At 60.4% G+C, this 13,179-nt stretch overlaps 3 protein-coding genes across 4 annotated transcripts in view; 2 read left to right on the forward strand and 1 right to left on the reverse strand.

Annotated features, from left to right (window-relative positions):
* PER1 (period circadian regulator 1) overlaps positions 1–7,362 on the forward strand; it is a 30,681-nt gene extending 23,319 nt beyond the window's left edge. For both annotated transcript variants that reach the window (XM_077313615.1, XM_077313614.1), the window contains exons 16-23: positions 259–386; positions 769–969; positions 3,263–3,511; positions 3,855–4,591; positions 5,005–5,185; positions 5,609–5,801; positions 6,329–6,473; positions 6,603–7,362. In XM_077313615.1, coding sequence (XP_077169730.1) covers positions 259–386; positions 769–969; positions 3,263–3,511; positions 3,855–4,591; positions 5,005–5,185; positions 5,609–5,801; positions 6,329–6,473; positions 6,603–6,848 — 2,080 coding nt within the window. In that variant the 3' untranslated portion in view covers positions 6,849–7,362. The remainder of the gene's footprint in view (positions 1–258; positions 387–768; positions 970–3,262; positions 3,512–3,854; positions 4,592–5,004; positions 5,186–5,608; positions 5,802–6,328; positions 6,474–6,602) is intronic.
* Positions 7,363–11,018: 3,656 nt separating this feature from the next.
* On the forward strand, positions 11,019–12,018 carry LOC143826218 (histone H1.01-like). Its single transcript, XM_077314901.1, has one exon. It carries the CDS (start codon positions 11,064–11,066, stop codon positions 11,733–11,735), a length of 672 nt encoding a protein of 223 aa, XP_077171016.1. The 5' UTR covers positions 11,019–11,063; the 3' UTR covers positions 11,736–12,018.
* A 164-nt stretch (positions 12,019–12,182) lies between these two features.
* On the reverse strand, positions 12,183–12,938 carry LOC143826219 (histone H3). The gene has a single exon (XM_077314902.1). It carries the CDS (start codon positions 12,920–12,922, stop codon positions 12,512–12,514), a length of 411 nt encoding a protein of 136 aa, XP_077171017.1. The 5' UTR covers positions 12,923–12,938; the 3' UTR covers positions 12,183–12,511.
* Positions 12,939–13,179: the final 241 nt, after the last annotated feature.

A 13,179-nucleotide genomic window follows, 5' to 3' on the forward strand; every position in this document is an offset into this window, starting at 1 on the left:
ATCCGGCTATCCTGGGCCATCCCCGTCAGGGACACTCAATGCAATGTCTTTCCGGGTTCTCTGGGGTGGCCACAGCAGCCTCTTCCTGGTGAGTTTGAGTGACTAGCGCCAGCCCTGCAGGGAGGCTCCTTCCCACTATAGCGCTAGCCCTGCAGGGAGGCTCCTTCCCACTATAGCGCTAGCCCTGCAGGGAGGCTCCTTCCCACTAGCAGGCCCTTCCCTAACCTCCCCGCTCTCTCGGCTTCCCTTCCCAAACAGGTACCTGGAGAGCTGCAACATCCCCAGCCGCGTGAAACGCAAATGCGGCTCTTCCTCGTACACCACGTCCTCCAATTCCGATGATGACAAGCAGAAAGTGGGCGAGGAGGGGACCTGTCTGAGCAAAGGTGATTCCCCCTCCCCCCCCTTACCTGTACTGTGTGGTAGGTCCCCCTCTCTCCCTCCCCCCTCCCCTGGAGCTTATTTTCTGCCCTCCCTCCTCCCCCTCCCCAGCGCTTGGTGCCCAGCCCTGCTGTTCCGTGCTCTCTCTCCTTCTCTCTGGAAATCTGGCTGCCGTAGGGAGTTGGCCAGCAGCGCCGCGCTTCTCCCTCGGTGCTGGCCGTGCTCTTGACGCTTCATCCAGGCAGGCTCCACGGGCCAGTCCCCCGATCTCTTGACGTCCTTTCTCGCCGGTCGGCACTCTTGAGGGACCCCCGCTTGTTGAGGCCGCCCCGTTTTGCTTCCCCCGCCCCCGCCCCGACGCTAACGCACCGTTGTCTCTTTGAACAGATGTTCCGGAGGAAATGCTGCCGACCGCGGAGAGCCAGCCCAAGAGGGAAGAGCCTGGGACGGCAGCAGCTGCCGTGGTCGGAGGCCCGCTCACGCCCTTGGCCTTGCCTAGCAAAGCCGAGAGCGTGGTCTCCGTGACCAGTCAGTGTAGCTTCAGCAGTACCATCGTCCACGTGGGAGACAAGAAGCCCCCTGAGTCGGGTATGGGAGGTGGAGAGCCATGCTTTTTTTTGGGGGGGGGGTTGAATCACCAGGGTGGGGTGGGGGTGGGAGGAGGCGGGGAGAGCTTGGAAAGTGTAGCGGAGGGGCCGAGGGGAGACGCCGCTAACTGCTTCACCCCTCACTGCCGCCGCGAGGTGGGGGGGGCTTGGCTCTTTTGCTTCCTCAGCCGGTAGCAGAAGCAGAGGTCCTTCGTCCCTCAATGCGTAGCTCACAGCCTCCGGCCGGCCCCTTCGCTGTGGTGGCCTCCGTGTCCCGAGACAGAATAGCTCTTGGCTGGCCTCTTCTTCCAGCAGCATCTGGCCAGCCAGAGATGGGGGAGGGGGGATGCCCCCAAAGTTTGGGCCTATGCAGGCAGTCCTCAGGAGCATTCTGGGGCCTGGGGGTGGAAAACTCTTTTGCCCTTTTGCAGCCCGTTCTGTTCAGGGGGCTCGACTGATTCCCAGTGCCCGCCTGCCACAGCTTGGATCGGCTGCCCTATTTGCTCTCGTCCTTCCCTTCTTCGCCTGCTGCCCTCTCCGTGGCCCTAAAGGCCTTCCCAGGAAGGGGCCGTCTCCTGCAGATGCCCCCCCCCCCCAGTGCACCCCCTGCCCTTGAGCAGCAGGACTCTCAGGTCTCCGTCGGTGTCTCATTGCTGGTCCAGCTCAGCCACCCTCTTGATTCCTCTCCTTTGAGTTCGTTTTAAACATCTTGGGTGCGCCCGCCCTGAATCGCTCTTCAGGGGGCCTGCAGATACAAGGGGGCGCTCCCCTTTGGACTTCAAACTGCTGCTCAGCAACCTCCGGGAGAGGGGCCAGGCAGAACCAGCTCAGATTCCTTCTTCCCTTTCCGGCTTCTGTCTTTTAAAAAATCCTCTCCGGGTTTTGTGATGTCTTGCAGACCCCGACAGGCTGCTCTGCCTTAGTCGGCTGCGCCTTCAGCCCTTGAGCTTTACCCGTGCAACATCGGCCTGGGATATTTGCCGCTCCTGGGTTGTTGTGCCCTCTGTCCTGCCTGCTTTCACCACACGCACCCCTCCCTGGAGCAGGCTAAGGGGGCAGCTCTGCAAGAGCTCTCCTCCCCCTTCCCCGTTTCTCTCGGTGGTGGTGGTGTTGGCAGCTCAGAAATCTTTCTTTTTCCCCGAAGACGCCGTTTGCCCTCCATGTTTTTCTGTTTTTTCAAATGCGGGAGGGAAGAGCCGTTCTCTCTGGGTTTGCACGTGGGTGGGGAGCTCCTCGAATCAGCCGTGGGCAAAGATCTGGGCATGCAGAAGTTGCCCTCTGGAGATGGGGGAGGAGAGGACAGAGCCCTGCAAGACTGGGCACCCTCTCTGGAGGTCTCCTCGGGGCATAGTGCAGAGCAAACCCCGTCATGTCGGACTAGCTGCTGTTCAGAACGCCGGGTGGGCAATTCTGGGTTGTGCCTCTTCAGCGGCAGAAGGTCCTGCCAAGCTGCAGCCAGCTGACCGCAACCTCCCCACCGGGGTGGGTTTCAAGGCCGGAGACAAGCAGGAGGCCGTGGTTGGCCACTGCCTGTCTCCGTGTCGCTTCCTGTCCAAGTGCTGACCAGGACCGGCCCAGCTTAACTTCCCTGCTCCTGGTGAAGTCGCCCTGGCCTCGGCCATTCCGGTCCAGGTGGCTTCTCATAGTGGCAGAAAGTGCCCTGGAGACGGGCAAGGGATGGGCAGAGCCACCTTGGGCTGCCTCGGCCATCCCCCCACCAAGTACAGGCCAGGGCCAGCCCTGCTGAGGTCTGACAAGATTTGGGCTAGCCTGGGCCAGCCAGGTCAGGGCAACCAGTGGACCTTTGGCCCAAGAATTTAACTGCAGTCATCTGCTTGGAAAGCAGCTGTGTCCACCACCGTCCCACCTAAAGACCTTTGTGGCTGGCTCAAATGCTTAAGTGCCTTGGCCGATATTCAGCTGCAGGCCGCTTGAACACAAGGGAGCCTGGGCACAAAACAGGCATTCAGTCTCCTCCCCCTGTGTAGTCCCCCCCCCCCCCATGCTGGGAAATGTCGGCCCTTGCAGTAGTTGGGCCCTCTCCTGGCTTAGACCGCCAGTCACTCCCAGGCTCTGCCTCCCGTGTCCGGGCCGCATCCTTAACCCCTGCTTCGTCTGCCCGACCTCCCATGAGCAATGGCTTCAGAAGCCAGGCTTGCAGATTCCCAGCATGCACCAGGGGAGGCATCCCAAGTTCGGCGGGGCGGTGGTCTGTCGGGGAAAACAGCAGGCAGGAGCAGGCAGCGTGTGGGATTGACCCCCCTTTGTTTGTCGTTTCTCTCTCCCCTCTGCAGACATTGTCATGATGGAAGAGGCGGCCCCCAGCGCCACCCCCCCGGCCCCGCCTCCCAGCGTCACCCCGGACCGGGAGCAGCAGTATCGCAAGGTGGGGCTGACCAAGGAGGTGCTCTCGATCCACACCCAGAAGGAGGAGCAGGCCTTCCTCACCCGCTTCAAGGACCTCAGCCAGCTCCACGTCTTCAACTCCCCCTCGGGAATCAGCTGGCAGGAGCTGCGCCAGGCCGGGCCCCACGCTGAGCGAGGTAAGGCAGGCCCCACGCTGGGCACGGGCTCGAGGAGGAGGGACCAGAGCCAGGGGGCTGAAATCAATGTAAAAGGATTTTCGGCTTAACATCCGGAAGGCGTTCCTGACAGGGATAGCGCTTCCTCGGGAGGTGAAGGGTTCTCCTCCTTTGGATGTTCTTCAGCAGCAGCAGCATCTGGGCATTGAATTGGGGTCAAGAGGGAGGGGTAGTTGTGAGTTTCCTGCATTGTGCAGGGGGTTGGACTAGATGTCCCTGGAGGTCCCTTCCAACTCTAGAGTTGGGGGTCTGGCAGAGGAGAAAGGGCCTCCCTCACTGACTTCAGTCCTTCCTGTTTCCTCAGGGCACAAAGGCCCGCGCCAGGGGGCCCCCCGTGGTCCTGGCTGCCGCGGCCGGAGCAGGAAGTCGAAGGCCAAGCGCGTCAAGCAGAACAGATCCTCGGACAGCACCAGCTCCCCACAGAACTCTGCCGCTCCACCACAGGCGCTGAGCGCCCCCGCCGCCCCCTCCTGGCCCCCCTCGGGCGCCTCCCAAGCCAGCCTGCCCGCCATGCCCTACCCGGCCGTCATGCCCACCTACCCCATCCCCGTCTTTCCCCCTCGGCCCGGCGCCTCCCCCTCCGCGGAGCCCTCCCAGAACACGCTGCCCACCGCCCCTTTCCCCACGCCTATGGTCACCCCCATGGTCGCCCTGGTCCTGCCCAACTACATGTTCCCCCAGATGAGCAGCCCCATGGCCCCGTCGTACTTCCCCGGCGGGCCCCTTTTCCCTTTCGGCCCTCAGCCGGGCGGCATGCCCACCCCCGGGCCTGAAGCCGGCACTCAGGTGCCCTCCCGCTCCTCCACCCCGCACTCCTTGAGCCAGCCCGAGCAGGCCGAGTCCCCCCTCTTCGAGTCCCGCTGCAGCTCCCCACTGCAGCTCAACCTCCTGCAGATGGAAGAGATGCCCAAGGGCTGCGACCGCCCAGAAGGAGCCAGCGGCAGCCAGGCGGGGCTGGCCGGGACCCCCGGAGACTGGGCCGGCGTCGCCAACGGTCAAGGCCTGGCCGGCGAACTCAACCCGCAGAAGGAGACGTGCATGGTGAGCCCTGCCTGGCCGGGTCCTCCCCAGCTCTCCCCCTTCCCTCCCCTCCGCTCCCTTTTAAAAACAGAGGCCCGAGATCCTGGGAAGGAGCTGCGGGTGGATCCAGCAGGGCGCTGGTGAAAGAGCAGCGGAGCCTGATCTGGAGGGCCCAGTTCGGTTCCCGGCTTCCCACATGCAGCCAAGCGGAGAGGCCTCGGGCGAGTCTTTTGCCAGAGGTCTCGGCCCCACCGCAGCCCCAGAGAGGAAGGGAAGGGCCGTTATAAGCAGCTTCGGGACTCCTTCGGGTAGTGAAAGGCAGGGAGTGGGAAGGAAGTCTGCCCCTCTTCACCTTGTGCTCGCGAGGAGGGGCTTGGGAGCCGCTTGTTCCTGCTGACCGACCCTCCCGCCTCCCCCCTCCCCCCTCCCTGCAGGCAGAAGCGCACGATTCCTCCAACAACGACGCCCTCTCCAGCTCCAGCGACCTCCTGGACCTGCTGCTGCAGGAGGACTCTCGCTCCGGCACGGGCTCAGCGGCTTCCGGCAGCGGCTCTGCCGCCTCAGGCTCCATGGGGTCCGGATCCAACAGGGGCAGCACCTCCGCCAGCGGCACCAGTGAGTCACGTCCCTGCCTGGGTCCCCCAAGAGCCGAGCCGAGCCCATCGGCCTGCCCCGCTGGCTAGCTTGGCCCTGCAGGGGCTGGGGGGTCCATCTCCACTACTCCTGCCTTGCTTGTCTCCTGGGGGTCCTCGGGAGGGCCTTCTGTGGCAGGTTCAGGGAATGCCACCCAGCTGGGGAGGGAGAGCTGCCTGAAAAGAACACGGGGAATGTGTTGCGTGCTTGTAGCTCCCATGGTCAGGACGGCTGTGCTGAAGAGCGGGGGCTGGCTCTGCCTCGGGCCCTCGTCTCCTCCCAAGAGACGCCCCCTCAGCCTTTCTTCTAGTGGGGGTGGAAGGGCAACATGCAGAGCAGAGCAGAGCCGAGCCGCTGCTGGTGCTTCCTGGTCCTCACGGCCTCCTGGCGGACTCTCCCCTGCAGCCAGCAGCAAGAGCAGCCACACCAGCAAGTACTTTGGCAGCATCGACTCCTCGGAGAACGACCTGCGGGGCAAGAAGCGGGCCGAGGCGGAGGACAACGAGCACTTCATGAAGTACGTCCTGCAGGACCCCATCTGGCTGCTGATGGCCAACACCGACGACAAGGTCATGATGACCTACCAGCTGCCCACCAGGTGAGAAGGCCGGGGCCGGGCAGGAAGCATCCGCCCTGCAGCTGGGGAAAGCCCCTCTCAACTGGGTCCCCGGGACTCCCACCTGGCCGGATGACTCCGGATGGGGAGGGGCTAACCGGGCCCAGGAGTGTCTCAGAAGCCCACCCTCCAGTGAGACTCTAAAGGTGTTGCTGGGAGTTTTGTGCTGGTGTGTCCCCTTTTGAGGGGGAGCTGCCGTTGTGGTCAGAACGGGATCCCGCTTCTTCTTTTGCTGAGAGACTGTGTGTGTGTTGCAGTAGAGTAAATCAGCAAAGCCCCCCTTTGTGGGCATCCCGTCCAAAGCCCGTAAGGATTCCCTGGCGACCTTTCTCCAGAGGCTTGGCTAGACCCAGAGCGTAAGGCTCCTGCTAGTAGAAGCATCCGGTGGCCTTATTCTGCACCGTCTCTGCTGCAGCCCAGGTGTCCCCGTTCCATTAGCCGTAGCTCCTCCCCCAAAGGTCAGCTGGGGACAGGTGCCTGATGCCCTTCCGTCCCCTTCCCCCCCGCAGGGACATGGAGACGGTGCTCCGGGAGGATCGGGAGAAGCTGATGCAGAAGCGGCAGCCCCGGTTCACGGAGGAGCAGAAGAAGGAGCTGGCCGAGGTGCACCCCTGGGTGCAGAAGGGGACCCTGCCCAAAGCCATCAACATCACGGTGAGGACTTGTGCCCGGGCGTGGGCGTGGGCGTGGGGGTGGGGGGAGAATGCCACCGGGACGGTCCGCTGGCCCCAGCTCTGAAGCCGCATCCCAGCCGCTCAGCGCGTCTCCCTCCTCTCCCCCCAGGCGTGTGTGGAGTGCGGCAGCAACCCCACCTCCAAAGTCACCCCGCCGTACGACGTGGAGATCCACGACATGGAGCTGAACGGCCTGCTGCTGGAGCCGGTGCCGATGGAGGAGGGCAGCAGCGGGCAGAGCGGCCTGCCGCCTTTGTCCCAGGAGATGGCCATGGAGGAAGAGGAGGCCGGGCCGCAGGCGGAAGCACAGCAGCAGCCGCCTCGGCTAGAGGCGTCGGCAGAGGACTCTGGCTAAGTGCCAAGGGGCCAAACCGCACACTGCCCCCACCCCCCAAGTCGGGGGGTCGCATCTGCTCGCCCAGAACTGGCAATGCTGCCAGGCGGCAGGCGGGGCCTGGAGGTGGGCGCTCGCCGAAGCTCCGCCTCCCACAGCCCTCGCCTGGCCAGGAAGAGAAGTGGCCGGCGGGCCCCCGGCCAGCTGCACGGTCCATGGGAGAGGCCGAAGACAGTTTGAACGACGCTCTCGGGCCCAGCCTGGGGTGGCTCCAGCTCCTTCCGCCCTGTGCGGCCGGGCCAGCCGCCCTACCCTTGCTGCCTTACGGAGGATCTGCTCCCGGACTGCCCGCCAAGCCGGGTGGGGAGGGAGGGGAGGGGGGAACTGACAGTAATTTATTTTTGCAGAATTGTCTGTTAATTGTCTTTTGTTGTTGTTAAAAAGACTTTCTTTCTCTTTTTTTACTGATCTGCGAGCACGCTCTTGATGGGCCTGCTTGTTGCACTTACAATAAAAAACACAAAAAGAAACAAAACTGGAACGCCGACCCTGCGGGTGCCAAGGGGTGGCAGAGCCTTTGTGTTTGTGTTCTTTGGGCAACTGAGATCCTGGTGGGGAGGGAGCTTTCTCTGACGTGGCTTGTAGCTTGACAAAACACATACACAGCCCCCCAACCGCTCCTATAAGTTCTTTCCTCTGCTGCCTTTTCACTGGCGGAATTTATTCTCTTCCTGAAAAACTGTCTCTCCTCGGCCCAAAACATTCCGGGGTCCTCAACGTTCCTGAGCCCCTGGAGGCCTTTGGAATTCGGACGCAGGGTAGTGAGAGCAGACCACACAAAGGCAGCCCAAGGGCAGGAGTGAGCGGTGATAACCCACATTGCCAGTTCGAAGCAGTGCCCCACAAGGTCCCGTGGCCTTTCCGCAATCCCTTGGCTGTCGGCAAAGGTGTATTTTCTGCTCCTCCTGACCCCACACGGCCACCACCTGAATCTCATTTCCTGGGGGAAAGTTGTTGGGATAAGCCCGTTTCTGCCACCTGGCAGCATTGCCAGTTCCGGGCAAGCCGATGCGACCCCAAAACAGACCAGGTTGTGCTGGAGGGGCAGCCCTAGCCGCGTGGAGGAGCCAAGCAGTTTGGAGCGATTTGGAAGATTCCTGCTGAGGGAGGGGCACGCTGTTGGTCAGGGACAAGGGAGGGAGTCCTGCACCCCCTTGAAGACAACAACAAAGCGTGGGCAGAAAAACCCTTTGGGCTCATGGGATTGGCACCTTCTGGAGATTTTGGGGTGGTGCCTGGGAAGGAGAGCGTTTGCAAAGAGGGAGGAGGGTCTAATGCCCTTAGAGGTCCCTCTCCAAAGCAGCTGTTTGCACTTGTGGAGATGATTCCTGGCAATCATTTTGGGAGATCTACAGGCCCAACCTGGAGACGGACAACCCTATATAGAGATAACCATCCTCTCCCCCCAAAAAGGAATTGCTCCCTCCTTTTAAGGCCCTGTTGGCCTAAATGCGTTGGCCAGGCATGGGTTTTCTTTGGCGGATCACCGGTGTCAAGCATCTATGGTTCCTTCATGCAGAGAGTTTGTCTCCTCTCTTCGGGGTCAGTGGGGTGGGAGCAGAGAGCTTGAAGCCAAGCCTGTGGCCTCCCTTGCAGGGCTGGTGGAGGGAGCCAGCCTGTAGCCAGAGGAAGGCAAACCATCCTAGGAGAAATCTGGGGCTGTCTTGTCCCGCCGGCTCACAGAAAGCCCTCCCAAAATTCCTTTCAGAAGGCCTCTGTCCTCTTCCCTTGTTCAGCTTCCCCCCCTTTGGTGGGCCTGGCTTAGGAGCAGACATGCCTTGGGCCACGTTCGAAGGACTCGACGTATTTTCTCCTCTTTTAGTGAAATCTTGTGGCTTGGTTTCTCAGCCCTTCCCCTGTCAGCTCCTTTCCTCGTTCCCTGGGATGAGGAAAAAATTCTGCTGCGCTGAACGGGTTTGGGTTTAGCGCTTCAGCCGGAGGAGGAAGAACGGCCTCCCTGAACAGCAGCTTCATCTGTTGTTGCTCTGGAGAAAGACCCTGGGGATTTCCTGGGGCAGCTTGTGCTAAACAGAGAACTGGCCAAATATGTCACCCACACCGCTCCCAAAGAAAGCTATTTTGGTGAGGAAATTCAGCGTTTGAAATGGGATACAGGGGATGCGATCTTGGGGTGAGCTTACATCTCCGCCCCCCCTTGTTGATAGAGATTTAATTTTGGGGTTTGGACAACTCCAAAGTCTTCCCCCCCCCTTCCCTGGAAGATTGTGTGTATCCAGGGGGAAGGCTCTTGGGCACCAGCCGTGGTTGAGGAAAGGTACCCCTGTTTCGGACCAGGGGCCACCAGGAGATTTGTTTTTTGAGAGCCCAAAGCTCTTAAAAGTGGTCTGTTGGGAGAGGCAGACCCGCTGTCCTCTTCCACCCGCTGTGGCCTCTACTCTGGAGAACCGGGTTTGATTCCCTCCTTCTCCACATACAGCCAGCTGGGAGTCCTTGAGCTAGTCCTAGTGCTGTTCTCCCAGGGCATATCCGTCAGGGTTCTCTCAGCCCCACCTCCCTCCAAGGGTGCCTGTTGTGGGGTGAAAAGCAGGGTATAAAAACCAACTCTTCTTCCACTTTTCTATTTTTAATTCCATAACTAATACATCTTATCAGAACTGGATCAAGTTATTGCCTCTGAACCCCAGATTTGAGGGAGAGCGCAGCTCTTTGGCCGACTGAATTCATGCCAGAAAATAATAATAGGAAACTGGGGTGGGATGGGTGGGAGTGTCCTGTGCAACGGTGGCATGAGAGCCAAAGAAGATTGGATCCTTGCTAGACTGCTCCCCGTGTCTAGATGCTGACTGACCCAGATGTGCCTGGAGAACAAAGCCTCCCACCCTGTCCCCTCCACCACCCAGCACCTGGCACTCAGATACACCAGCTCTGGCTCTGGAGGCTCAATTTATCCACTACCAATAAATATGTCCTTGGCGTGGACAGACAGATGTGCAATATGGTTCCTGCACATGCAGGCCTGGTCAGTATTCAGTGGAAAGACATCCCTGTTGCCATTATGTAAGAATCTTTGTTGCTCTGGAAAGATGCGGCTGGACTCAAATGACTCCCCACATGAATGGAGGGCAAAGAAGTGGTGTGAAGGACTTCCGCCAAGGAGGCCCTGCAGAGCCTCTGCCAGTCCGAGCAGACAAACTGACTTTGGTGGACCCGATTCAGTGTAAAGCAGCTTCGTGTGTGTTCCTCTGTTCAAGAAGGGATGGCGAATTCCAGGAACGACCCGACCTGCAGTGACAGCACCTGGCCTTCTCGGGGACTGGGTTGTAACACCAATGCCAGGAAGTGCGGGGCTCCTGCAAAATGTCCTGGGGGCGTGTGGTGTGTGGCATAAATTGCCCAAATGTTTAAAACAGGCGAATAACGAGCCATCTTCAAGAGCCTGGCCACCCGAGACTGCCTTTTGCATTGGGAGCTCCCAGAGAGAGATAGAGACACGCCACAAAGTGCAGAGAAACGAGCCAAGTCCGTGTTTGTAAATATGCAGAGGAAATTTTCGGGGGTCAACCCAGCCGGGCGGTTGAGAATCACCCCGATCCCTCCGCATCCCGCCGCGGATCGCCTTCTGGGGGGGCGGCCGAGCCCTGCCGCCGCGGGTCCCTTCGGTCCCAAGCTCCTTGTCAGATGTGTTACTTGACTCGCGTCAAGAAGCGATTTCGGCGACGGGACCGGCCGCAGCCCCCCGTTTCCTTCGCGGCCGAGCCGTAGACCTTCGGGGCTTTCGGAACCGAGCGTTGCCGCCGCCCGTCCTCAAAAGGACCTTTTGCTATTTTCAGCCAAAAGCAAAAGTTTGCGGATCTGGAGGCAGCCAAAGCCGGCGGCCGCGGAGTTCCCGCCTCGTTTCCAGGCGAACGCCGGTTCTGGCGGCCGGGAGACGCAGGCCCCCGAAGGCGGACATTCTCCCCGTGGATTCCCCCGGGAACGGGCGGGATCCGCCGGGGGGCTTCCGAGAAATCGCGTGTTTTGTGGCGACCAAGAAACACAAAGTTGCAGCGGGCGCGGGGGACATGTCTGGGACTCGGAGAGCGGTGCCAGGAACGCACCAATCAGAGCGCAGCTCCTCCCCTATAAATACCGGGCAGCTCCTCGGCGGCTCCTATTCGGCTTTTCTGCTTGCAGGGAGGAAGTCGCTTTGCAGGGATCGCATCTCCAGGCTCCAAGATGACCGAAGAGGTTCCGGCCGCGCTCGCCGCCGATCTGCAGCCCGCCAAGGCGCCGGCCAAGAAGGCCAAGAAGGCGGCGGCCGCCAAGGCGCGCAAGCCCTCCGGCCCGAGCGTGACCGAGCTGCTGACCCAGGCCGTGTCGGCGTCCAAGGAGCGCAGCGGCGTGTCCCTGGCGGCGCTCAAGAAGTCGCTGGCGGCCGCCGGCTACGACGTGGAGAAGAACAACAGCCGCATCAAGCTGGGCCTCAAGAGCCTGGTGACCAAGGGCACGCTGGTGCAGACCAAGGGCACGGGCGCCTCGGGCTCCTTCAAGCTCAACAAGAAGCAGGCCGACAGCAAGGACAAGGGCGCCGGCGCCGCCGCCCGCAAGAAGCAGCCGGCTCAGGGCCCCGCCAAGGGCAAGAAGCCCGCCGCCAAGAAGCCCGCCAGCGCCGCCAAGAAGGTCAAGAAGGCGGTGGGCGCCGCGGCCGCCAAGAAGAGCGTCAAGAAGGTGACCAAGAAGCCCGCGGCGGCCAAGAAGGCGGCGGCCAAGAGCCCCAAGCGGGTGGCCAAACCCAAGAAGGCGGCCAAGAGCCCCGCGAAAGCCCGCACGGCCAAGCCCAAAGCCAAGCCCAAGACTCCCAAAGCGAAGGTGGCCAAGGCCAAGAAGGCGGCGCCTAAGAAGAAGTAAGGCGAGCTCTCGATGCCAAGGAGCGCGCTCCAAACCCCAAAGGCTCTTTTAAGAGCCACCCACCGCTTCCTAAAAAGGGCTGAATTGACAGGGTGTTTCCCCTCGCTTTAGAGGAATTAGCCGCGCTAGTGAGCGACAACATTAACTTATGAGGGCCACAGTATCTAACTGCCCCCCCAAACACACGTTTAGTAAATTAACACTAAACACTAAAGTAGATCAGTTATACAAAAAAACAACTTGAGTCCAGTGGCACCTTTAAGATCAATAAAGATTTATTCAAGATTATTCGTCTTAAAGATGCCACTGGACCGGTTTTGTTGTGCTGCTTCAGACCAACACGGCTCCCCACTTGAATCTAATTGTATTGATTGAAACCGGTTGCCGTTTTGGTCTAAAAGGCAGAATAAACGTAAAGCCCAGGGGCACCTTTAAACCCAATCAGGTTTTATTCAAGGCACGAGTCTTAGAACTAAGAACTAAGTGGAAAGCGACTCACAAATGACCAGAGGGGGAAAATGGGACTTCAAAGGTGTGCTTTCCATACATTTTAGAATGAAGTTGACACATTCGAAGGTTTAGTTCTATGATGCATAACCTACGAAACAGCTTAGCTAGTACTTAACCAAATTTACAAGGAAGATGCCCGCTTTCTACAAAGTAAAACGAGGTACGCTTCATATTGACTAGAAATGAATCAGCCACCTTATGATAGTGTGGTGGCTCTTAAAAGAGCCTTTGGGTTTTTTTTAAATTCGTAGTTTTCCCGGTTGCTTTTAAGCCCTCTCCCCGCGGATGCGGCGGGCGAGCTGGATGTCCTTGGGCATGATGGTGACGCGCTTGGCGTGGATGGCGCACAGGTTGGTGTCCTCGAAGAGCCCCACCAGGTAGGCCTCGCTGGCCTCCTGCAGCGCCATCACGGCCGAGCTCTGGAAGCGCAGGTCGGTCTTGAAGTCCTGCGCGATCTCGCGCACCAGCCGCTGGAAGGGCAGCTTGCGGATCAGCAGCTCCGTCGACTTCTGGTAGCGCCGGATCTCGCGCAGCGCCACCGTGCCCGGCCGGTAGCGGTGCGGCTTCTTCACGCCCCCCGTGGCCGGCGCGCTCTTGCGGGCCGCCTTCGTCGCCAGCTGCTTGCGCGGCGCCTTCCCGCCCGTCGACTTGCGCGCCGTCTGCTTGGTACGAGCCATGGCACCTCAACACCGAACAAGACTGCAATAGCAGAAGTTGCCGGCCGTCTGCCTATTTATAGGCAACTTCTCCCGCTCTGATTGGCTGAAGCCCACACAGCGGCCGTTGGAAAAATTCAACTTCGCGCTCTTTGCAGCGATTGGCTGTATCATGAGGGGCGGGACAGGCAAACAGTGCGCGAGGGCTTAGGAGGGCCTACAGGGAGAGCTGCTGATTGGATACTCTTCTAGGCCGCAAGCCTATGAAGCGGTGAAAA

Source organism: Paroedura picta, chromosome 16 (genome assembly GCF_049243985.1).
Source record: "Paroedura picta isolate Pp20150507F chromosome 16, Ppicta_v3.0, whole genome shotgun sequence".
NCBI lineage: Eukaryota > Metazoa > Chordata > Lepidosauria > Squamata > Gekkonidae > Paroedura > Paroedura picta.